Source organism: Gorilla gorilla, chromosome 21 (assembly GCF_029281585.2).
Source record: "Gorilla gorilla gorilla isolate KB3781 chromosome 21, NHGRI_mGorGor1-v2.1_pri, whole genome shotgun sequence".
In the NCBI taxonomy this organism is placed as follows: domain Eukaryota; kingdom Metazoa; phylum Chordata; class Mammalia; order Primates; family Hominidae; genus Gorilla; species Gorilla gorilla.
In genome coordinates, this window is record NC_073245.2 from 60,976,007 (window position 1) to 61,001,334 (window position 25,328).

The 25,328-nt window shown below is 49.7% G+C and overlaps 1 protein-coding gene across 2 annotated transcripts in view; it reads right to left on the bottom strand.

Annotated features, from left to right (window-relative positions):
- PREX1 (phosphatidylinositol-3,4,5-trisphosphate dependent Rac exchange factor 1) overlaps positions 1-25,328 on the bottom strand; it is a 204,167-nt gene that overhangs the window by 96,772 nt on the left and 82,067 nt on the right. For both annotated transcript variants that reach the window (XM_031004787.3, XM_055373172.2), the window contains exons 3-5: positions 23,768-23,890; positions 13,308-13,412; positions 5,011-5,112 (exon numbers count right to left, since the gene is read on the bottom strand). In XM_031004787.3, the coding sequence (XP_030860647.2) occupies positions 5,011-5,112; positions 13,308-13,412; positions 23,768-23,890 (330 nt within the window). The remainder of the gene's footprint in view (positions 1-5,010; positions 5,113-13,307; positions 13,413-23,767; positions 23,891-25,328) is intronic.

Here is a 25,328-nt window from a genome sequence, read left to right on the forward strand (position 1 = left end):
AGTGCTATGAAGAAAAATAAAAGCAAGGTGAAGGGGACAGAGAATGGCAGAGGCAGCTCCTCTATCGCAGAGGTGGCCAGGGAAGGCCTCGGGCAGGAGGCACTGGAGCAGCAGAAGCCTGACAAAGATGAAGAGTGAGCCTCAGGAGACATGGGGTAAAATGTCCCAGCAGAAGAAAGAGCAGGTGCAAAGGCCCTGAGGCAGAAACCTGCTTGTTGTGTTCAGAACTTCAGGAAGCAAGCCTGGCTGAGCAGAGAAGATGACAAGGTCAGAGAGGAACATGGGTGAGATCGGTAGGACACTGCAGATGGCAACAGCAAAGAACTTGGACCTTACTCGGAGTGAGCAGAGAGCCCCGGGAGGGTAGTCCGGGGAGGAGTGACATGAACTGACTTCAGTTTAGCTGCTGAGCTGGGAGCAGCCTGCGGAGGACAAGAACAGAGGCAGGGAGGCCCGCTGGGGCCGTGGCAGTGGCCCAGCATGAGGGAAGTGAAGGCATTCAGAAGCAGCTGGACTCTGGACAGTCTGAGAGCAGAGCCGACAGGACCTCCTCATGGCGAGACATGGGGGTGGGGAAAGAGGGACACCAAATGTAATCCCAAGGTTTGGCCTGAGCAACCAGAAGGACAGAGGGGCTGTCTGCTGAGCTGGGGATGGAGGGGTTGGTGGGGAGGTGGTCTGGGGAAAGGCATGAGTATGCTCAGTAAGAGATGCCTGCCAGACACTCAAATGCAGAAACTCAACGGGCAGGAAGACAAGCCCAGGGTCTAGGGGAGAGGTCCGGGCTGAAGTCATCCAGGTGGAGATGGAGTTTAAGGCCATGGAAATGTCCACACAAATCCTGTACATGGACCTTCAGAGCAACATGACTCACAACAGCCAGAAAGTGGAAACGACCCAAATGTCCATCAGCTAATGAGTGGATAAACACAACGCGGTCCAGCCACACAACGGAAGATGATTCAGCCACAAAAAGGAAGGAGGCACCGACACGCTCCAACGTGGCTGAACCTTGAGGACATGAGCCTAAGTGAAGCCAGCCAGGCACGAAAGACCAGCACTGTGTGATTCCACTTGGAGGAAATATCCAGAATAGGTGAACTGACAGAAGCAGAAAGTAGACAAGTGGTCGGCAGGGGCTGGAGGAGGGGAGGATGGACAGTAAGTGTTTATAGGTCTGGGGTTTCTTTTGGGGGTGACGGAAATGTTCTAAAATTATTGTGGTAATGGTTGCACAACCCTTGAGTATGCTTTTTTAAAAAAGGCCACAGAGTGGATAAGGCCACCACAGGAGCAAGTCTAGATGGGTAAACAAACGGCCAGAGGACTAAGCCCAGGGCCCATCTCTCCTCAGAGGCCCCGGAGATGAGGAAGCAGCAGAGGAGACCAAGATCAAGCGGCCAGAGAGCTAGGGGCAAAGGTGGCAACTGCCCCCTGAGACAGGGTATGTCCCCTGCAGTCAGCCCCAGGATGTCCCCTGCCACACACTCCAAGCTCCTGCAGGGCCCAGCCCAAGTCTGGAAGCTCCAAGGGGCAGGGCCCGGGTCTGTCTTGTTCTCAGCTGTGGACAGCGAGCAGCGACACAGATGTGTGCATCACCAGGAAATAACTAAGAGGATCAGTGACAGTCGGACCTCCCCACCGGCACCAGCCAGCTGTGCACCAGGGGCATTACCCCAAACCTGAATCATTCCCCTGGCAACGTGAATGGAAAAGTCAACAAAGCCTGAAATGCCAACTGCCTATCCTGAGCCTCGGCTGAGGAGTCGAGATAGAATGTTCCGGCTATTCTTAGGCAACATTCAAGTTCAGCTTTTGGGGGCTGTTCCCAAAAAGGCTTTCATTCTCGCCTCTTCCCTCTTCCTACCCAGGCTCCTCAACATTATGTGCCCACCCCGAGTGGGAGTTCAGCTCAAACAAGAGGGCTCAGAGGGCCACGGGGACCCCTGCAAGGGCATCTGAATCTGGAGAAGCCAGAGGGGGTGGGCTGGGGGGTTGAGCTCAGCTGCTTCAAGTTCATGGAATCATCTTTGAAAATCCACTGGAAAATGTGACAGAAAGAATGAACTCTGGAGGTGGGGGGGACAGAGTTCCCCTGAGCCCCGGGTGTTTGCTGATGCAAATGTTCCCGCTCTGGTGCCAAAGGCCGGACACACTGAGGAGTTCTGTCAGGCGGGGAGCAAGGCATGGCCCCAACGGGAGTTTAAGGCCCTGCTTGTTCTCTCCCAAACAGCACCCCCCACTCCACAATCTCCTACTTGATAAACACAGCTAGAGACCAAGGAAACAAGGCGTGCCCCCACGGAGCGCAAGTGGGCAGAGTAAACAGCCGTCTGGCCAGGAGAGCAAACCGCAGCCACCCCATCGCATTTCCTGCGGGCCATTTCCTCCACGGGTCGCCGGGTGGTTCTGCCCCTGCTCTCTCTGTTCTCCTGGGAATCCAGAGCTCAGGAATCCCACCAGACCAAACTCTGGCCCCTGGGGAGATGGGAACAGGCCTCAGAAATGCCTGGGCCTCACATCGAGCCTAGAGTCCACCGTACACACAGGTTCAGCGACACCATGTGTTAAAATATGTCACGGAAGCTGCAGCTCCAAGTGCCTGCTGGAACCCAGACTTTCGCAAGATCCAGAAACCAAACCTCAGTTCAGCTCTGGGCCATGGCTGCTGGTTCTTCTTATGGGTCAGATGTTCAAGGTTTTGAAACCCAGAGAAGAAGGACACCGGCCTCAAAACACAGAGCCACCGACCTTAGATCCCATTTAGGGAACTGAGAAGGGCAGCATCGCTGACACTCCAGCACTTTGGCAGTTTAACTCCCCAAAATGCTTCTCAGCAGGCAGTAGAGCCAAATGGTTAGGGGTGGTCCTCTGGAATCAGAATGCCCGGGTTCTAATCATGATTCTACTGCTTATCTACTACGTGGCCTTGGAAAGGCCACTTCCTTTCTCTGTGCCTCAGTTGCCCCATCTCCAAAAGGGGGCTAATCACAGTGCCTACCTTGCTGAGTTGCCGTTAGAACTAAGTCCATGCTTACTTGTCATAACAACTCCATAAGTACCATTAACATGAACCCTATGTTTCAATGAGAAACTGAGGCACAGGGACGGATAGTGACTTGCCCAAGGTCACACACTCGTAAATGACAGAGAAATCCAAACCCAGACTGCTTATGGCTGCAATGGCTGACTCTCATCCAGGGGTCAGCACATTTTTGCTGTAAAGGGCCAGATGGTAAATATTTTAGGCTCTGCTGGCTACATCCACTCTCTGCTACATATTCTTCTGGGGTTTTGCTTGTTTGTTTGAACAACACTTTTAAAAAAAAGAGTAAACATCATTCTTAGCTCATAGGCTGTACAAAAACAGGCCATGGGTTATATTTGGCCCAGAGGCCACAGTTTTGCCAACCCTGTCTCTAACCACTACAGTACACTGTCTCTTAATACTGGTAGCTAATCCAAGTTCGAAAGACACATCACACAGATCACACAAAGCACATCTGCAGGCCCGATTTGGTCCACAGGCTACCAGTTTACAAGTTTCACCTGAAGCTTCTTCCACAACCAGGTGAAGACCTGAGCTACAGCATTTCTAAGACCTATCTAAGGATCAAAGCCATGGCAAGAACAAGTGCTGAAGTTCCTTTCGAGATTGCTGGGAGAGATCAACAGCAGGAGCAGACCAGAGGAGGCATGGGAGAGCTGCGTCCCACCCCCACGGCTGCGCACAGCAAAGTCCTGTGTTCGTGGGCAGAGCTGATGGCCCCAGGGTCTGGCCCAGTTCAGAGGCTCCAGCATCACCCACCTTCTCCAGCAGAAAACCAAGATGAAGAATGCCCTGGTACCCTTCCCCTCCCCTTTTGCTTCCAGTTCATGGAGCAAAAATACACAAACCCCTGTGAGCAGGTGCGTGAATGAGGCCCCACCAGCCAAATTAATCCCCCCACAGGGAACCTAAGACACAGCTGCCTTCAGGACAGAGCCAGGACAGGCTCCGGCCAATAGCCATTTTGTTCAGCCATTTCCAAGGGCTGAAACCCTGGGCTGAGAGCAGTGGAAGGTGGAAGAGCCATCCCCTGGGCTCGGGATCTGTCCAGCAGCCAGGCTGAAGCCTAGAATCAAGACTTCTCCATCCCCACAGAAGCAGCAAACCTTCCCTGCTTTGCCCAGGCAAGACAAAGCCAGGGCTGGCGGAAGGGAAGGAAACAGCAGGTGTATGGAAGGCTGCATTTGCCCAGCCAACACCTATGCCTGCCCTCACCCTGCCTTCCACAAACAGCTCAGACTTTGGTCACGTGGGGTTCATCTGTCCTCACTCATGGCCTGTGGGACCTAGTGATTGGTTCAAGGTTGGAGCACATGACCCAAGTCTGAGCCAATTAGAATTCCCTTGCTCAAAATGATTGGTTCAGGAGTGCAGCACCTGACCCAGGTCTCAGCCAATCAGAACACAACACTGCCCTGCTCACTGTCATTGGATCAGAGTGGAGTGAGACCATGTCTCAGCTAATCAGAGCACAGCAATAGTGATTGGTTCAGGGGTAAAGCACAGGTGATTGGTTCAGGGGTAAAGCATGGGTCTAAGCTGACTGGAGGATGATAAATGGTACATGCAAAGGCTTCATGTAATTTGTCCAGGTCAAAGTGCATGACTCAGGCCCAAACCATTTGGCATATGACCTTCCCCTGGCTGCAGATAGCCAAAGACAGAATGAATCTCAGGACTTTCCTCAGCTCTTAGTAGAGAGGTTCACTCTTTCCCACTGACCTTAAACTTGAAAGGATTTGAGGCCAGGAGAACCACAGCCACCTGCTGCCACACTGAAAATAAGCCTGAATGGTGGAAAGCAGGGTGAACAAGAGAGAAAGAGGCAGGGTCCTGGTTTAAATCCAGCCCAGCCCAAAGCTGACACTGCTGCTAGACTTCTCACATACTTGAACTAACAAATTTTATGTTATGCTGAAGCCAAAGGGTTTTCTGTCACTTCAAATACGGGAAAGTCTCACCTTAAGGAGGAGCGGGTACTTGCAGATCCTCTGGATCGGAGACAACAGGTAGCCTTCCAAAGGGATGTCCGTGGTCTTCCGGCCTCCCAGAAGCATGCAGCTCTGCAAAGGGACAGGAGACCTTCATGAAACCCACCAAGGATAGCACAGGGACATAGCCACCCTCAACCACGGGAAACGCTCTCAGAGCACAGCTACAATCACTTGGCAAGCGATTTAGCAACCCCTAGAAGTGAAAATGTGCATCATCTACAACCAACACAAACCCTAGTGGGCCAAATCTTGCCTACTCCCCATTTTGGTAAGTTTTATTAGAAACACAGCCACATCCATCACATTGGCTGTGGCCCCCTACAAGCTACAACGGCAGAGCTGAGTTGTTGGGGAAAAAAAGGCCATATAGCGGCAAAACTTAAAATATTGACTATCTGGCCTTTTACAGAAAAATTCACCCATTCCTGGTCTAGAGAAGCTTTCACATATACACACCAGGAGACTCAAAAATGCCTTGTTTACAAGAGTAAAAAAATGGGACGCAACCTAAATATCCATCACCTGAGAATGGAAACATCTGTATTTTTGTTTCAGTCTGTTTGCAGCAGATTTATACAATGGTAGCTAGCTATGCAGCAGTGAAAATGAGATAACCAGGGCCACGCGTAGCAACACGGGCGAACCCCAAAAATGTACTCTTGTGCAAAAGAAAGAAGGATATGTACAGTATGAAGCCACTTATAGAGATCTTTTAAAGACATGGCACATAAAACTATGCGCTGTTTATGGAGAGCCTGTATGAGGTCAAATATAAAGACATGCATGTTAAAGGAATGCACCCAATTCCAGTGGGGGTTCCCTCTGTGGAGGGAGAGTTTTGGGTTGGAAAGGGAACCAAGAATCTTCAACTGTTACTGAAAATGTCCTAGTTCTTTAGCTGGGAGGAGTGTACGTGATTCTGTCATATGCATACCTCTATTTTGGCTTGCAGAGTTAAAAAGTACAGCTCTCTTAGGAATGGAATACCGTTACCCTAACTCCCACGCTCAGCCCTAAGCTCCTGTCCACATGAATCAACCCAGTGTCCTCCATGTCAATACTTCCGCCCTGCAGCCCCCTTGCCTCTCTCGGCTCATGCCATGCCTCTTCTCTGGAATGTATTCTCTTCCCCAGTAAAAATAATAATAATAATAATAATAATAATACTGCCATCATCCATCGTAAACACTGACCAAGAGCTAATCATGTGTCCAGCAGGCCTCTAGGGCTCCCAACCACCAACCACCCTATCAACTGAAAACTATGATTATTCTCATCTCACAGCTTAGATCCCTGGGGTGTGAGAGGTTTAGTCTTTTACTCCAAGACCATCCCAGAAAAGTGAGTCACAGAGCTGGGACCTAGAGCCAGGCGGGTTGACACAGAGTCTGGGATTGAAACCATGATGCCCGTGTGCCCTTACCCCAAGCCCACCCATGCACCAAGGCCAGCCCTGCCACCCAACCTGCTCTCAATTCCCAGGACTTCTTCCTCCTAGAGCCTCCATAGGTGGCCATTTGTTCCACGTGGCTCTCAATCACATTACAGGCACTACCCTCTCCTTCAGAGAGGCTCCAACTTAAGAATCCATTTTTGTTTGGCAGGAACCATGAGTTCTGCTGTGTTTCCCTGCCATGCCCCTCACAGTCCTGGGTCCCTCGGGCTCACTATGTGCCCATTATGTGTAAGTGAATGAACTAACCAACTAACTAATGAAGGAACAACCCACCAGCACATCCAGCCATTCCTCCTCAACACCACCCTGGCAAACTGGAAATGAATCCAGACTCTTGGGAAAAGGGATTCCCATCCTATCATTTATTCATTCATTCAACAAATACACATTGTGTGCTGTGTGCTGTGCACAGTTCCAAGCACTGGGGGGCTGCCCAACAAAACAAATTCCCTGCTTATATCCAAGTGAAAGTAAGACCATAAGAACACATACCATGTGCCCACCATATGCCACGCACTGTGCCTCGTGCTTCACATACACAGAAAGTTCATGCCGAAAGCCTAAGGAAATAAGCATGGACCACTGTCCCCTACCACACATGGGGAAATCGTGGCACAAAGAGCTGGCCCAAGTCTCAGAGCTACCTCCACTGCCTCTTAGGGATCACAATAAGCTCTGCCTGGAAAAGCAGAATTCTGGGGACCCCAGGTCCCAGCTCTAGCTGAGCTGAATGGCCCCCACCAGTGTTTACCCCTGGCACAGATGGGGGATTGAGGCTGCGGCAGCTGGGAGATGCCGGGCCCCACGCTGCTCACACTCAGGCCTTTGTCCTAGGAGCCAGCACTTGCCACAGGCTGCCCTGGTGATGTCAGCTCTGGGCAGAGTGCAGGGCGCCTGGGGGTGGGGAAGTGCTTTCTAGAAGCCCCCAGGGCTTGGCGGGAGAAGGGCCCATCTTTGTCCAGGATCAAGGAGTTTTCACAAGATTTTCACAGCCACCAAGGACACTTCCCCACAAACACTCTAGATTGTGGTTTCACTTTATTTTCTTTTAAAAAAAAACAAAAACAAAAAAAACAGGCAAACACACACACAGCTAGCATTCACTATTCTCATTACATTTCAGGCACTATGGGAAGAACTTCTGAGAAGTCCTTAAATGCTCAGAATTCACAGAAGTGATTTAGATGAGGCGTCAACCTCATGGTCTTCCCAGCCTCCTAATGGCAGCACGTTCCTGGACTGTCCTGAGTCCTCCTTTCTGCCCATGCTGCCCCCCTGGCTGATCCCACCCTGACTCGGCTTTTTTTCTTTTTTTTCCTGGACAGAATCTCATTCTGTCGCCCAGGCTGGAGTGCAGTGTGCAATCTCGGCTCACTGCAACCTCTGCCTCCTAGGTTCAAGTGATTCTCCTGCCTCAGTCTCCTGAGTAGCTAGGATTACAGGTGCACACCACCATGCCCAGCTAATTTTTGTATTTTTAGTAGAGAAAGGGTTTTGCCATGTCGTCTAGGCTGGTCTTGAACTCCTGACCTCAGGTGATCTGCCTGCCTCGGCCTCCTAAAGTGCTAGGATTACAGCTGTGAGCCACCGTGCCTGGCCCTGACTTGGCTTTAAACACCATCTTTCTTTATATTGAAAACACTCAGGTTTATCTCTCTAGCCCCTAAACTCCCGACTAGAGTCTCTGCTGCCCACCCAATGCCCCACCTGGATGTACTGCAGGTATCTTAAGCCTCACGCATCCAAAAGGGAATGTTTATTTCCCTCTCCTACCCTACCCTGCACCCTCTTGGGAAAATGCAACTCCATTCTTCCAGTTGCTTGCGCCCAAAACCCTAAAGTCATATTTGACTCCTCTCGTTCATTTATATCCAAAGTCAATGATCAGGCAAATTGTGTCAGCTCAGGCCTTCATGCTCTATGTGAATCCAACCACCTCTCCCACCACAACCACGCTGTTCTCAGACACCATCGCTTCCTGCCCGGACATTGCAGTAGCCCTGCAGTCGGTGGAATGGTGTTCCCCAAAATGCCAGGCCCCCACAAAACCTCAGGATGCAACCTTATTTGGAAATTGGGTCTTTACAGATGTATGGTAATTAGTTAAAATAAGGTGATGCTGGATTAGAGGGGACCCTAAATCCAATGACTCATGTCCTTATGAGGGGAGAAGACACAAAAGAAGGCCATGTGAAGACAGAGGCAGAGATTGGAGCAATGCTGCCACAAGCCAGGGAGCACCAACGGCCGCTGGAAGATTAAAGAGGAAAGACAGGATCCTTCCCTGGAGCCCCAGGAGGGAGCACCCACCGACACCCTGATTTCAGACTTCTGGCCTCCACAACTGAAAGAGTCAATTTTGTTGTTTTAAGCAACCCCATCTGTGGCAATTGTCCCGGTCCCCTAGGAAATGCAAACAAGACCCTCCCTGGACCTGCACTTCTACCCAGATACTAACAGGGGGGCCTTTCACCATGCAAATTAGCTTCATTCATGCCTCTGCTCAAAACCCTCCCACGGCTTCCCATCCCACTCAGAATAAAACGGAACATTCTCTAAGGCAAAGCCACGAGCTCCAACGTGAAGGGATCCCACAGAGCGATCCTACAGACATCATGCTGCGCAAAAGCCGCCACACACACACACACACACACACACACACATCCTGAATGATGCCGTTCACAGACGATGCTAGAAGAGGAAAAACTTAGCTTTGGTAAGAGAAGTCAGCAGAGGGATTCTGGAGGTCTGGGGGCCATGACTGGGAATGGGCAAGAGGGAACCTTCTGGAGTGATGGGAATGGGCAAGAGGGAACCTTCTGGAGTGATGGGAATGTTCTTCGATCTTGGTGGTTCCATGCTAGAGACATATGTAAGCATTTGTCATCCTGGGGGTGCACTTACTGCATGGATGCTACACTTTAATTAAAAAGCTTTTTTAAAATCTCATACTTGGACTGGGCAGAGTGACTCACACCTGTACTCCCAGCACTTTGGGAGGCCAAAGAGGGAGGATTGCTTTAGCCCAGGAGTTCAACACCAGCCTGGGTAACACAGCAAGACTCCATCTCCACACACAAAAAAATTAAAAATTAGCTGGGCATGGTGGTGCACACTATAGTCCCAGCTTCTCAGAAGGCTAAATGGGAGGATGGCTTGAGTCTAGGATGTCAAGGCTGCAGTGGGCCATGATCAAGCCATTACATTCCAGCCTGGGTGACACAGCGAGACCCTATCTCAAAAAGCAAAAACAAAACAAAACAAAAAATTTCAGACTCTTTCCATTGACTAAGTGCTCCTTCATTATCTGGTTTCTTTCAATCTCTCTGACCTCATCTCCTCTTGCTTTTCCTCTTACGGCCTTCACTCTAGTCACCCTTGGCTTTCTTGCAATTCCTCAAACACACTCCTACCTCAGGGCCTTTGCACACGCAGGTCATCTATCTCTCTGAAATGCTACATAGCCCCTGCCTCTCTCTCTCTCCTTCACTTCCTCCACATCCCTGGTTACATGTCACCCAAGACGCAGTTTTCCCAAAGACCAATCTAAAACAGCATCCACCATCCTAACTTCCTCAAAACACCCTGTCACCCTTATTTTACATCCTCCAGAGAATTAAACAACACATTATCACTGAAGTTCCCCCAACTAGAATGGCCACTCTATGAGAATAAGGACTTTTCTTGCCTTGTTCATGTCGGATCTTTAGCCCTTAGAATGATCCCTACCGCATTATAGGTGCTTAGTAAGAAGTTGTTGGATGAGTAAATGAATAAATCATCCCCATTTTACAGACAAGAAAACTGAGGCAGAGAAAAATTAAGACACTACTCCATCATTCTCCATCACTCAGCTGGTGCCCAGCAAAACATGGATGGAAAGCCAGATTCTGTCTGTTCCCAAAGCCTTAATGTCCCAATAACAGACTCATGACAGCTCTTCTGCACGTGGCCAAAAGCTGGGAGACGCCAGCAAGGAGGGAGACAGATGGCACATGTGCTGGCACCCCACGCATCCTCCCCTTCCCAGACCGGCCCACCCAGCTGCTGCTAGGAATAGGGCAGTTTGATCCACCAGGAAGACTGCTTGAGATAGGAAGGAAAGAAAGAAAGAAAAGTCAGTCCTTCCCTTCCCTTCCCACACCCTGCACACACCTTCCTGGCATCTTCCTGCTTCCCAGGACCTAGCTGAACCTGAGGGAATACCGTCAGAGGGTGGGACCCTCAGCCAGGGAGCCCAGAGCCTGGGCAGCAGGGACTGTCACAGGGTGGTGCTGCCTGCAAGCAAACAGGTCAATGCAGACATGGCCATTTCTGTCCATGTGGGGTCTTGCAGTAACGTGACTTCATCTTTGCATTCTGCCCAGACTATTTTATGAATATAAGTGCAAACATGGAAATGTGAAGATGTAGGTACCGGCTATGAAAAGCAACAGTCCTGAAAGCTTAATTCACTTGAGACAAAGATGGAAATCAGTAAATCAGTCTGCCAATTTGCCCTTCCTCAGATGTTCACTGGAGCCGGGCCAAGCAACATGAACTCACTTGTGAAGGAAACACACATTTGGAATCGAAATTCTGGAACTACTTTGTTGGAGACTGAGTGAAGGAGAAGTGCAATTAGGAATATTATTTTATAGTTTAGCACTCTGGGAACGTGGTTCACACTCCGTATGCTATGTTAGTTAATTGTTCTACTTTTATGTACTGAATTCGGTATGTGCTGTTGGGAAAACAAACAGTATGGGGGTGGAGAGACGTCTGTGACCGAATGAGAAGGGATTCAGAGGTGAAAGACTGGGACTGAAACCCAGGATAAGCTCAACCACTTTTCTAGGATGGACCCCTAGAAAGTCACTTAATATTGTGAAGTCATCAAAATCACCTGTGACAAAGGCTATGCAGTGTCCCCTAATGTATTCTTCTTCCACAGTGATCACATTTCTAGCTGGGCACATGGCTGCTCAGAATAAAGCCTGTATTTCCCAGCCTTCCTTGGATCTAGGGGTGACCATGTGGCTGAGTGCTGGCTGATGGGACGTGAGGGGAGGAGATGTGTGCAGCCTCCTGTTATGCCCTGAAAAGGAGAAGGGTATGCTCTCCTTCCCGCCCTCCCTCAACCCCACCACCTGGAAGTAGGATGTAGTCAAAGGTCATCTGAGACCAGGTCAATGAGCATCATACCCTAGGGCCTTAGCCCCTGACACTGGAGCCACTATACCAGCCCCAGACTGTCTGCACCCACACTGTTAACAAGAGGGAGAAATAAGAGTCCACCTTGTTCAAACCACTGTCCTTTGAGATGTCTGCAAAGCAGACAAATGTTTATCTTGACTCATACACAACAGATAGTGGTTTGAAAGGCTCAAAGGAGGTCACAAATGAGAATCCGTTTTATACATAAGTGAGACTCTCTACAAGTGTAGGGAAGACCATCATGGATGTCTACAGTTTTTCCTGACCAAATGCAAATGCAAATATACCCAGAAATGCAAACGCAAATATCCCCAGAAATGCAAACCAACTGCTTTAGGGATCCACTCTACCCTTAGGCTCTATTGTATGGGTAGACCTGACCCCACCTTCCATCTCCAGAAGTGACCAATCAGAACACCACCACCAATTACTCTGTCTACAGCAATTGGTTCAGGGATAAGGTTTTGAGCCAACGAGCATCAGACCTAGGATTTTTGCTGTTACTATGGGGAAAGGGAAGTTCTCTCTATCCTGAAGCTGCTCAGCTATCTGAGGTATAAGTCCGGAGCTGCTGGGGGCCACCCTGTTACCACTTCGGGAGAGCCTGCCTGGGAATAAAGCCACAGCAGAGAAAAGGAGAGTCAAGAGGCATACATTACTGATGACATCATTTGAACACCCAGACTCTGCCATCTCTGTAGCCCTCTCAGGTCTTAAACTCCCCAGAAAAGTAAATCCCTCTGTTGTTGTTGTTGTTGTTGTTGTTGTTGTTGTTGTTGTTGTTGTTTTGCTTCTGCCAGTTTTTGGGTTTTTTGTTTTGTTTTTTTTTTTTGAGGCTGAGTCTCATTCTGTCTCCCAGGCTGGAGTACAGTGGTACCATCTCAGCTCACTGCAATCTCTGCCTCTCAGGTTCAAGCAATTCTCCTGCTTCAGCCTCCCAAACAGCTGGGACTAGAGGCACATGCCACCATGCCCAGTTAATTTTTTTGTATTTTTAGTAGAGACAGCGTTTCACCATGTTGGCCAGGCTAGTCTTGAACTCCTGGTCTCAAGTGATCCACCCGCCTCGGCCTCCCAAAGTGCTGGGATTACAGGCGTGAGCCACCGCACCTGGCCACTTAAGCCAGTTTTAATTGGATTTTCTTTCATTTATAATTAAATAATCCTAAAAATATTAGTAATCCTAATAACCATCATAATAACGACAGTAGTATTAATAATTACTACTCTTGCTGCCATTTTTATTAGAACCCTTACTTTAGACCAGGAATGGGCAAAGTCAACCCTAATCTGGCCCTCTGCCTGTTTTTGTAAATAAAGTTTTATTGCCACACAGCCACACCCACTCCTCTACACATTCTCTAGGGCTGCTTTCATGCTACAATGGCATGAGCTGAGTCGTGGTGACAGAAACTGTATGGTACGCAGAGCCAAAAATATTCCCCAGCTGGCCCTTTATGGAAAAGGCTTGGCGATCCCTGCTTTAGGCAGGAGATTACCCCAACCAAGGAAAGGATTTGGCACCATGGGGCAGCATGAAGTCCTCTTGTGCCCAGATCCCCAAGGATGAGGCCGAGTGCAAGGGAGCACCAGGGCTGACAGGTCAACTTACCAAAAGGAAGGCGCGCACGGTAGGGATCTTGTTCAGCTCCACCAGCAGCCTCAGGGCTTTCTCATGGTTGCTGCAATACTCCTCGTACACGCAGAACTTGTCCTTCTGCAAGACAAGGACAGAGCCTGTGGGAGGCAGGTCATGGTAGCAGGCAGGTGCCCTGACACATGCTGACCACTGGGCTGGTAGGGTAGGGGTAAGGACTACCCTGACCCAGGAGAAGCTACAGCAGGAGGTATCTCAGGTAAAGCGGCTCCACTCACTACCAGCTTCCTAGCCTCCACTCTTGCCCCAGGTCTGCACTCAGGGGCCTGAATAACTTTTTGGGAAGCAGTGTGGCCTGGGGGTCAAGAGCATAGACTCAAGAAGAGCAGCCTGGGCTTGCACCACGGCTCTGTATTTCCTGTGAACCTGGGCAGGTTACCTGACTTCCCTGTGCCTCGGTCTCCTTATCTGTAAGGTAGAGTTAATAAAAGTCCCTAAGTCAGAGTTGTTATGGCTGGGGGCTAGCTCTGTTGACCTCCAGATGCCCCTGAGCCCAAAGATGGACTCCTTCCAGACTAAAGGTCACCTGTGGGTCACTAGGTCCAGAACCATCAGTCAGGGTTTCCCGTACTGGAAGAGACAGGGGCCTTCTTAGCAGCAAGCTCTCAACTGAGCATTCTTGGTTCCAGATGGTTCACAGAACCCGCCAAACCCTAAACAAGGATGGCGTGGGTGAGGTCACTGGAGGAGGAAGGGTTGCAAGGCCTCAATCCTGAGCTAGGGATGGGGGTGTGCAAGAGACCCGAACAAGCTAAGGAAGGAAGAGGTGGGTCCACAAAGCAAGCAGCTCATCTTGTTTCTAAACAAGCCCCCAGATGGCCTTCCGATGGGAGGCTGCAGGAAATAGGAAACCAAAGAGGAGGGAGGATGGGTTTAGAATTAACAGGCATCCCCAGCCCACCCCAGCTCACTCTGGGGGCTCTGTGTGCATCGTCTGAGCAGACACCCTGAGCCACAAAGTGCCCAGGTCAGTGCTGATGGCTAACGCAGAGTACATACCCAGCACATAGTACAGGCTGCCCAGCACGTAGTACAGGCTGCCCAGCACGTAGTACAGGCTGCACGCTGCTCTCCTGGAATGGGGGTGAACTCACTCATTCCCCACAACAGCCTTACATGGTAACTACTGTAACAGACTCACATACCCATGACAAAACCAAGGAAAAGTTGTTTCCCCAGGGTCTCGCCGCTAGTGCAGTGGCAGAAGCAGGACTCAAACTCCCTTAACCCCAGTGACCGTGTCAGCTCAAGGTCATGGCATAGGGTAGGGATGGGAGTGGGAGGCAAATACCCAGGGTACAAATTTCAAGCCACAAATCTAGACTAAGCTGCATCCCAAGGGCACTGCACCAGAATACTGAAGGGCACAGAGTGACTCCAGAAACCCAGTTCCACATTCCCTAAATAGAGGGTGACCTTGGGCAAGTGCTTCTCCTCCCTAGGCCTTGGTTTCCTCACCTGCAAAATGGACATCATAACTGACCTTCAACACTTAGGATGCAGGAGGATGAAATAACTTAATATATGTGAAATGAGTAGAACGGTGTCTGGCACACAATACTTCACAATACTTCAATACCACACAATACTTCAAAGTACTCTACAAGTATTAACAACAAACATAAACACAATCGACAAACATGGATCAATGGGGGAAAATATCAGACAAACCATGTTACAATTACCCACAGTGCACCCCCATACACACATACATACCACAAGACACACAATCTTGATGCATATTCCAAGAAACCACACAATGATCTCAAGCATTACAGCATGCAAACTACATGCTCCAAACACCACCACCAATGTCAGCATGCACATGGACACATGCACTGAGTCACAAACCACCACTCACTCATCAAGTATCTGCAGTCCACTGAGATGCCAACACATGGCAAGGAAGGAGAAGAGGGGACCCCAGCACCCCCAACACTGCCCAAGCAGACCTTTTTCTATTCCCACTTGTCTCAAATGGGCCTAAGGGACCATCAAGGCCAAAAGAGCTGGGTGAGTAGATGTCTGAGCTGCAGAGGATCACCCAGCCATAGGTAAAACCTTGTGAGTGGGGGCTGCTGGACACACCTGGAACCAAGATTTCAGCTGCAGACTGTGGTGATGCAGGCTGCAGGGAAGAGGAAGAGGAAGAAAGAGAACAACTATATTGTTGTAGGTGACAGGAACTGGCCTGTCTGGAAACCTGCTCCTGCAGAGAAGACTTGCAGTGACATAAAAAGCCCCCATGACCACTCTCACCAACCACTATCAGCATCAACCCTGTAAGTGCCAAGGAGAAGTTCTGCAGCCAGACCGTCTAGGTTCATAGCCCAAGTCTCCCGGTCACCAGCTCTTGGTCAAGACAAGTAACATTTCTTGGCCTCTGCATTCTCATCTATAAAGTACAGACAACAATATCATTACCATAATGGTGTTGTGAGGATTGGCAGGTGAATTTATATTAAGGGACTTCCAATGGTGCATAGTAAGTGTTCACTAAATATTAACTAGTATTATTATTGCTTAATAATGTTGTTGCTATTATCACCAGCATGATTATTTCAGAAACTTCATTACCTTTTTTATTGAACAGGGTAGGGCAGTAGGTGGGAAGGTTTTGACAGCAAAAAAAAAAAAAAAAAAGACAGGCAGAGTCAGGAGGAAGGCAGCGGATAGACTCGTGGGTTTAGGGAAAGCATCGGGAGGGTCCCAGGCAGATTTTGGGAATTATGATGGTCCCTGACCCCAGGATGTTTTACGTCTCATTCGTGCACTGTCCTTCTCCCCTGAATCTCCTGGGACTGTCAGCTCCATGGGGACGGCGTTTGTATCTGTTGAGGTCACTGCTGTGATGTCAATGGGGTCAGCAGCCACTGGCAGAGAGCAGGTATCGTGACTATTTGATGAATGAAAGCAAGAAAACAGAAGGAGGAACGGAGAGGCTAAAGGCCCCTCAGACCAGCTCCGTGCTTCTTCCCAGGCTGGTCCCGTCCCACCCCACCCCAGGGACCATAAGTGAGCACATGACCCAGACAAAACCAATCAGAGTTCCCCGTCCTAATAACAGTGGCCATGTGACCCAAGCTGGGCTGCGAGAGCCCGCAAGGACTCGAGCTGGAATCACTGGGAAGAGAAACTCTCTTTGAGCTGCTGTTGAACCCCTGCCACCATGTGAGGCATGCACCCCATAAGCCCCTCCCATTCTCCAAGAGTGAAATCAGCACTGCACAGATAAAAGCAGAGCCTGAGATCAGAGAAAGACCTGGTCCTGAAATCATCATACGGAGTCCTGGATCTAGCTATGCCTGAAGCTGACCTACACTCCTGAACAATTTCACTGACATGCATCACTAAAGTCCTGTATTTGTTTAAGCCTATCTGAACTGGTGTTTCTGTCACGTACAGCAAAGACAGTTTTGATACATGCACACTCTTAAAGGCAGAAAATGAAAGACATGGACCCAAATCTTAGTGAGGTGACAGGGTCTCTCTGTCCATCTCCACAGAGATGAAGGGAAGGGACTGGGCCAGAAAGCAGGGACAAATCGGTTTCTTCCCACATACCAACCCCAGTCACTGGGTAGTGCCAGCTGGAACACTGGTGAGGAGGATTCTGGGGCCCCACAGGAAGCCTAGAGACAGAATGCTGTGATTGATTAGCGATGTCTGCCACAGGTGCAGGAGAGGGGGTAACAAGCTCACCACTGGTTTGTCATTCCTCATCCCCTGAGCCCCCTTCTACGACACGGTCTGCAATGTTTTCCTCTCCTTCAGCCTGTGGGAAGGGCAGGGGCCCAACGCTTGAGGCTTGGAGAAGTTTAATTTAGCAAAGGACAACATCCCCTCTGCAGCACCGTGCCCAGTTCAATCACGCCCGTGTCCTTTCATCCAGCCTGACCCCAGCTGCATCTCAGGCCTGAGACCCTGCAAATACAGAAATGCTGCTCTTGACAGCTCAGAGTCCAAGTGTTCCATTTCCTCCTGGAGGCCCTACATGGGGCTCTGATTGCTTTGCCAGGAAGAAACGGACAAACAGTTGTGCATACACAGATGTGGTGGGTACGGAACATGTGGCTGTGGGTTTTGGGGGGAGAAGGGGACAGCTGCTGGCTGGAAACAGCCAGGGGAGGGGAGCTCACCCCCAGGAAAGGCTCAAGGATTGTGAGAGGTGGCAGCTGCTGTCCACAATACCCAGGTGACAGTGGCTCCACAGAGACCACCATCAGCTCCAAACCACTCATTTCACAGCCAGCAAGACTAAGACCCAGAAGAGGGAAGGAGCTGGGCCATGCAGACATATCCTCCAGTGGGGAGGAGAGAAGTGAGAATCAGGTCTCAGTTTCTCAACAGTCTCCCCAACTTATTTACCCATCCACACAGCTGTGGGGAGAGGGGGGTTAAAACAGAAATCAGACCACACTACTCCCGTGCTTAAAACCTGCAATGGCTTTCACTGACTCAGAATAAGATCTACAGTCCTCAACTCGGCACGCAAAGCCCTACAGGATCTGCCCTGCCCCCACTATGACACCCTCAAACTCTCTCCATCACTCACTCTGCTCTGGCCATGCCGGTCTCCCTTCTTCTCTCAAATGAGCTAAGCTTGCTCCCAGCTCAGGGCTTCTGCCCTTTCTCACCTTGGTCCAGATCACCCTCCCCAAGATCATCCCATTCCAACCCCTCAGAAAGGCCATCCCACCCTTGGGTTGCCAGATATAAAATAAACCCCAGGATGCCCAGGTGAACGCTCATTTCAGACACATATTTTTTTAGTACAAGTATGTCTCAAATATTCCATAAGACATGGTTCCACTAAAAAATTATTTGATGTTTACCTGAAATTCCAATTTCCCTGGGTGTCCTTTGTTTTCATTTGCTAAATCTAGCAGCCCTGGCCCTGACCTCCCGATTGAAAGCAACCTCAGGCAGAGTCACTCTTTACCACATCTGCATTTTATGTTCTTCACAGTCTGCACTGGCATCTGAAATGACCTCATTTGTTAAATTACCCTCTGTTTCTCCCACCTACGAGCCGCGTGGCAGCAAGGAGCAAGTCTGTCTTACTTAGTACAGCATCCCCAGGGTCTACTGCAGAGCCTGGCACACAGGAGATGCTTACTATGTATTTCAGGAGACCTCATCACATAAGACAGTAAAAAACACAGACTCTACAGCCTGACTGTGTCAGCTCAAATCCTCGCTCTGATGCTTCCTAGCTCTGTAAGCTTGCCCTATAACTTAATCTCTCTGGGCCTTGGTTTCCTCATCTGTAAAATGGGTACAATAATAGTAACCACCTTTAAAGAGTGTTGTGAAGTTTTAATGAATGCATATCTGTAAGGCACAGAGAACAGGACCCAGCACAAAGAAAATGTCCACTCAGTGCTAGTTTATGATAAACTCAGTAGTTAGTGGTTGGGTTTTGGGGAAAGGGGGTGAGGGACTCTTCCCCCATCTGATCAGTTAGGTGGCACTAGCGGGCTGGACTGTGGGCCAGGGCCCCTTCCTCTCCTGGAGAGCCTGTCTGCAAGAGCTCTGTTCCCAATTAGCATCTCACCAGCCCAGATGCTGCCATGGCCATGGGAAAATGTTTCCAAGCAGGGAGTAAATGGAGTAAACAAGCCTGGGAAGGAGAGTGGACCCAGCACCTCTTTCCTTTGGGGTTGCAGTGGATGCCATGGTGCACTCCTCAAATGCCTGTCACAGAGACAGAGACGCCCCTTACCCCAGGTGCTGGGAGTGCTGGCTGACAATGACCCTCAGCCAAGGCCCTCCCCTAGAGCTGCCTTCAGCCTAAGAGGGCCACCTGTCTGAGGCGGTACACCCACTCCTGAGGACAGCCCACTGGGCAACAAGGGTGCAAAGGCCTTGCCCACTTGCTGCAATTGTGCATAATCTGAAGAGCTATCCTAGTTCCAGAGTTCCTTCCAGATGGGACTATCAGTGGCTGGGGTGGAGCCTCTGCAACCTCTCCTTTAGCTGCTTCCAAGGGCCCACCTGTGTGCAAATCGCCAGCTTCCAGAAACCCAACCTACAGAGGTGTGGCCTTTAAAACTCCTGAGACAGACTGACTCAACCTATCCTCCGTGAGCAGGCAGGAAGAGGTGTGATAATTTTTAATTAAAAAGATGATTTTAAATTAAAAAACACTGTATCACACACTGAGAACGCTGGCTCCTTTTTCAATAGGTCCAGTTAGCTCAAGGAGGGTCTTAGCTGGTGTGATGTAAGCAGCCTCAGGCTGAGAGGCTCAAGTAGTTAAGAGTTTCTAGATAGAATGCGGTAATACCGTTTGGTTTCTACTGCATTTATTTTGACAATTACTTTCTATTTATAGCACTCATTTTCTATTTTCAATGATGATGCAAATTTCTCTTTTTAAATAAGTTCACTGAAGTTTTGTTAAGTGAATCAATTTTTTTTTTTTTTGAGACGGAGTCTCACACTGTTGCAGGGGCTGGTGTGCAGTGGCACAATCTCGACTCACTGCAATCTCTGCCTCCCGGGTTCAAACGATAAGTGAATCAATTTTTTAAAGCATTAAACAAATAATAATACAAAGAATACTCAAATATAGCAAAAATTACAAACTTAGCATGTGAGCTGAACTGAAGAACACTGGCTTAGCCCTTAGGATGGCCTAAAGCCCACTTCTGCGGCTGGCACAGTCGTGACCTTGAGCTTAACCTTTCTCTCAGTTTGCTTGCATGTCCAGAGGGCAAGTGAGCTTGGGGCTTGATTTTTTTTTTATTTTATTTTTTGTTTTGTGTTGTTTGTTTTCAGACAATGTCTCACCCTGTCACCCAGGCTGGAGTGCAGCGGCATGATCTCAACGCACTGCAGCCTCAACCTCTTGGGCTCAAGCGATCCTCCCACCTCAGCCTCTCAAGTACCTAGAACTACAGGTGCACATTACCATGCCCGGCTAAGGGGCTGGACTATTTCTGATGCAGAGACAGAGCAGTGAACATGACAGAGTCCCTGTCCTCATGTTGTTTATATTCTAGGGAGAGACAGACAATAAGCAAAAAGGGGCAAAAGATCTGATGTGTCAAAGGGCGATGCAGACTGTCCTGTTGAGAATGACAGAGTAGGGGAAGGACGCGGAAGGGCAGGAGTGCAGCAACTTAAACAGGAGGGCATGGAGGCCTTTGCGGAGAAGATGGCATTTCCGAAAAGCTTTCAAGGCAAGAAGGGAGAGAGCCGCAGGGATGTCTGAGGGAACTGGTCCAGCAGAGGAAGCGGCCTGGGGTGAGAATGGGCTTGCCATGTTCTGGAACAGCGAGGAGACCTGTGTGGCTAGAGCCAGGGAGCGACTTCCGAGGAATGAACAGGGCCTGGCGGGGTGTGGGGATTTTATTCCAGTGAGGCAGGAACCTTTGGAGGGTGCTGGGAGAGGGGTTGAAGAGACCTGATTGATGTTTCCAGCAGGTCTCTCTGTTGGCTCAGGGGAGAACCAATCTCCAAAATACTTCATCTCTGTCAAAGCCTCTGACATTCATCCTTGTGCCCGGGCATCACAGCAGCTTTGTGAGGCTGGAAGGACGGGAGCCCCGCTGAGGTGCAGGGGGGCTCATGATAAATCGCCTGGAATGGGGCTCAGTGATCCCAGGTCTGGGCACCCTGCACAAAGTCACACTCCAGAGAAGCCTGGGAGGTGCCAGAAAGCGCTGGATCACGTGAACAGATGCGCACATTACCCAAGTGAGAAACAATTCCTGAGCACTTATTATGTGCCAGGTTCTACCAACGTCATTCATTCTCTCAACCGCCCTAGAAGGTGAGTTTTGCGATACCCACTTTACAGATGAGAAAACTGAGGCACAGAGAGGTAAGGTCATTCTCCCAGGATCCCAGAGCAAGGAAGTAGCAGAGCTAGGATGCAAAGTCGAGCAGCTGGGCTCTAAAATGCTTGATCTCCCAGGCCCAGGGAGGATGCCAGGAAGGCCCCAGCACAGAACAACTTCCCACAAAGGCCTAAACATCCACCCTCCACATGTCATGACTCTGATGGTAAGTGCAGCCTTCAACAGGTGCCTAGTTTGATGAGGCTACATGAGGAGGGTCCCAGGTAGCAGAAGAGAGGACACGGAAAAGAGGTTGCTTCATGCACACTGAACTCCCCGTCCCCAGCCCCCCAGCCCTCCGCTGCATCTCTGAGCAAGTCAGGAATCCTGCAGAAAGAGAGAGGTGAGAATAGCCCCGCTGTGTCCTCAGGGTCCAGGGCTCCTCACTGACAAGCGAGTTAAACCCACTTCCCCACAGCCTCTGGGGCTCAGGTAGAGAGGCCAAAGGAATGAGGGGGGCCAGGGCTTTTGACAAACTGGAAAGTGCACCTTGAGGACCCTTTCTCCCACTTTTGCTAAGTATAGACAATCCTACCCAAGCTCGGATCATGACATCACAGCCAGCCCCAAGCCCACCCCCTCCAGGAAGCAAGCCGGAGTAATACTCACAGCTGACACGCGGCATTAGCTCGATGCTGAGCCAGGTCATTCATCCTCATGACAGCCCCCTGCAGCAGGAATTGTCGTTACCCCCACTTTACAGAGTTGGAGACTGAGGCCCTGAGAGGTGAAAGGACTTGCCCAAGGTCACTGGGCTGGCAAGCAGTAGAACAGGGATTTGAACATTGGCTGTTGGCTCCAGAGAAAAAGCACTTCCTGTCTCCTCTGAACCCAAAGGGAAGACTGTCCTTCCCATCCTTTTCATTTTCCTATTCAAACACCTTTACTGCACACTGTGGCCACTTGCCCCTTCTCACCATCTCCACTGCTACCATGCTGGTCCGAGGCACCGTCATCTCACTTGGTGGGGTAACCTCTTAGATGTCTCCCGGCTTCCAGTTCTCCCTCCACAGCTACTCCCCCTCACAGCAGCCAAAGGGCCTGTGGACCGCTTCCCTCCTCTGCTCAATGCCCTCCGCTAGCACCCAGCCCACCTGCGCCCCATTGTGCTCTGATTTGTCCAATTCCAAAGATGGAGGAGCGTCCGCTATGTGAATAGGAAGATAACGTCGACATTTATTGCGCACTTACTGTGCCAGGAGCTGCACTGAGCAGGCTCCTTGTATTATCTTGCTTAATCCTCACAATGTCCTGGATTTATCCCCTGTTTATGGGTAAAAGGACAATGAGGCACAGACAAGATCAGTCAACTTGCTGAGAGGACCACAGTTCATGAGTGGCTCAGCAGCCTGGCCAGAAGCTCTCCTTGCCCTCACTTTCATGTAGAGAGTGGCTGGCCCTTGGCTGAATGACTGCATCTTGGGGTACTCTGCACGCCTGATCGCACATGAGACTTGCCCCCCATTGCCCTCTGAGGGCAAAGTCACACAGCTCCATCATCTTAGGCTCTGGCCACTCAGATGTGATCCCTTGGAGAAGTGAGTTAGTGATGATGATGATGATGATGATGATGATGATAGTTAACAGTGGCCGAGTGCTGATACACCAAAGTTTCTCCACCTTGGCACCACTGACATTTGAGGTCAGATGATTCTCTGTTGTGGGGGCTGTCATGTGCATTATAGGATGTTTGGTGGCATCCCTGGCCTCTACCTGCTAGAAACCAGTAGCACTCCAGAGCTGGGACAACCAAAAATGTGTCTGGACATTGGCCATTGTCCCCTGGGGGCCAGAATCACCCCAGCTGAGAAGCTCTGCTCTAGGCTCTCCACCCGATTGCTTTACCTCTGAGTCTGGCCATCAACCTTAGGAGGTAGACGGAATTGTCCCTACTTTGCAATTACAGGAGGAAATAGAGGCTCAGAGAGGCAAAGGAGTTTGGCTCACATCTCGTGCCCGTGAGGCTAGCTTGGGTTCTTCTGTCTGTGAGGGGGGTCCCAGGTAGTACAGAAAAAGAGGGTATGGAAAAGCAGTTGCCTTCCTTCTTCCAGCCTACCACCCACAATTCCAAATGCGTTAGTAATCTTGCAGGAAGAGAGAGGCTATTGCAACAAGCGTCAGCCTCTCTGACCAACAGCCCAACGGGGCACCCCAGGATCAGACACCCTTACTGTCCAGTGGGTGCCTGAGCCGGGACTCAAACCCAGGTCTGTCTGATGCCAAGTCCATCTCTTCTTGGCCACTAGCTACCTCTGATGGTCACTGTGGCAGAGGGGCCCCGCCAGGCCAGGAGGTCACAGGACTCCAGGACACATGCATTCAGTGAGGGCCCACCCTCTACGTGGAGCTGAGGGAAAGGAGAGTCACTAAAAATGCCCACAGCCTGCTGGGCCTGACCTACTTCCCATAGTTCCAGGGATGCAGACTGGGCCCACCTGCCCACCTTGCTACCCCGTCTCCCAGACAGGCCTACAGAGGAAGCTGGTGAAAGCGGATGGGGCAGGGACCCAGGGAGAAGCCCACGTCTCAAAAACTAGAGTCCACCAGGGGCAGTGGCATGGTACTCACGAATTTTAAGAAAACATTCCCAAGTTCATGCTGAGACTGCGGCTCCGGGTGTAAACAATACTCCAAGGCGGCCAAGAAATCCTTATGAACTTCCAGGATGTCTTCGATGTTCGAGAACAGGACCTGTGAGGAAAAGAGAGGCCAGAGGACAGCGTTAAGGCTCGGAGGGAGAGCAAAGCCAAGCACTGAAAAAATACAAACCTCGGTGCGGGTGACATTGTAGTCAAAGAAGAACTCTCAAACACCGGAACTGGTTTACCACTAATAGAAATCTTTGTAATAACAGAAATATTACCAATATTTATCTACTATAATCGGAATTAGTGACTAATCCTGTGTTAAGAACTTTATATGCATTCATAGAATCTAATCCCCACTGTAAATCTGTGAGACAGAAACTATTATTATGCCCAATTTACAGATGAAGAACCAAGGCTCAGATAAAATAATATTCCCAAGGTCAAAGTCTTGCAAGCAGCTCCACATTTAGTATGCAGACATTCATCACAGTCAGACACAACTGCTGTGTCCAGCTACAGGACGATGTTGAAATTACAAGTATATTTCCATGCACTCATTAAAATGACGTGGTAGAAGAAAACACAATAAGGAAGGAGGTTAGAAATACACTGTCTAAACTCTCACAAACAATATATGAGATATCCTGTTTCCCCACATCAATCTAAAAGTGTAAAACACTAATACAATTTGACCCAGCAATCCTACATTTTAGAATTTAACCTTCTGATCAGTTGTTCCCAACAAGCAGCAATTTTACCCACCACCCCGCCACACACACACACAGGATATGCGGCAATTGTCAAGGGACATTTTTGGTTGTCACAAATTGGGAGGAAAAGGGGTGTTTCGTAGACAGAGGCCAGGGATGCTGTTAACACTTCCTGCAATGTACAGGACAGACCCCGCAATGAGCAATTATTATTATTACTTTGCCTCTCTGAGTCTTTTATGATTGTATTTTTTAAATTATTATTATTTTCTTTTTTAGAGACGGAATCTCACTCTGTCGCCCAGGTTGGAGTGTGAAGTACAGTGGCACAAACTTGGCTCAGTGCAACCTCCATCTCCAGGGTTCAAGCAATTCTCCTGCCTCAGCCTCCCAAGTAGCTGGGAATACAGATGCATGCCGCCATGCCCAGCTAACTTTTTTTGTATTTTAGTAGAGACAGGGTTTCACCGTGTTGCCCAGGCTGGTTTCGAACTCCTGAGCTCAGGCAATCTGCCTGCCTCAGCCTCCCAAAGTGCTAGGATTACAGGCGTGGGCCACCTTGCCTGGCCCTCATGATTGTATGTTTTTTTAAGAATAGTTGTTAACAGCCAAAAACTGGAAATAACTAAAATATCCATCCACAGGAGAATGGGTAAGTAAACTGTGTTGCATTCATACAATGGAACACCACACAGCAATGAAAAAGAGTGAACCACAGCTACACACAACATCACGGGCAAATCCCAGAGGCAGGCAGGGACACGAAAGAGCTCACTTTAACGTAAATTTCAACAGGCAAAACCAATCCATGGTACTAGGAACCAGGGATTA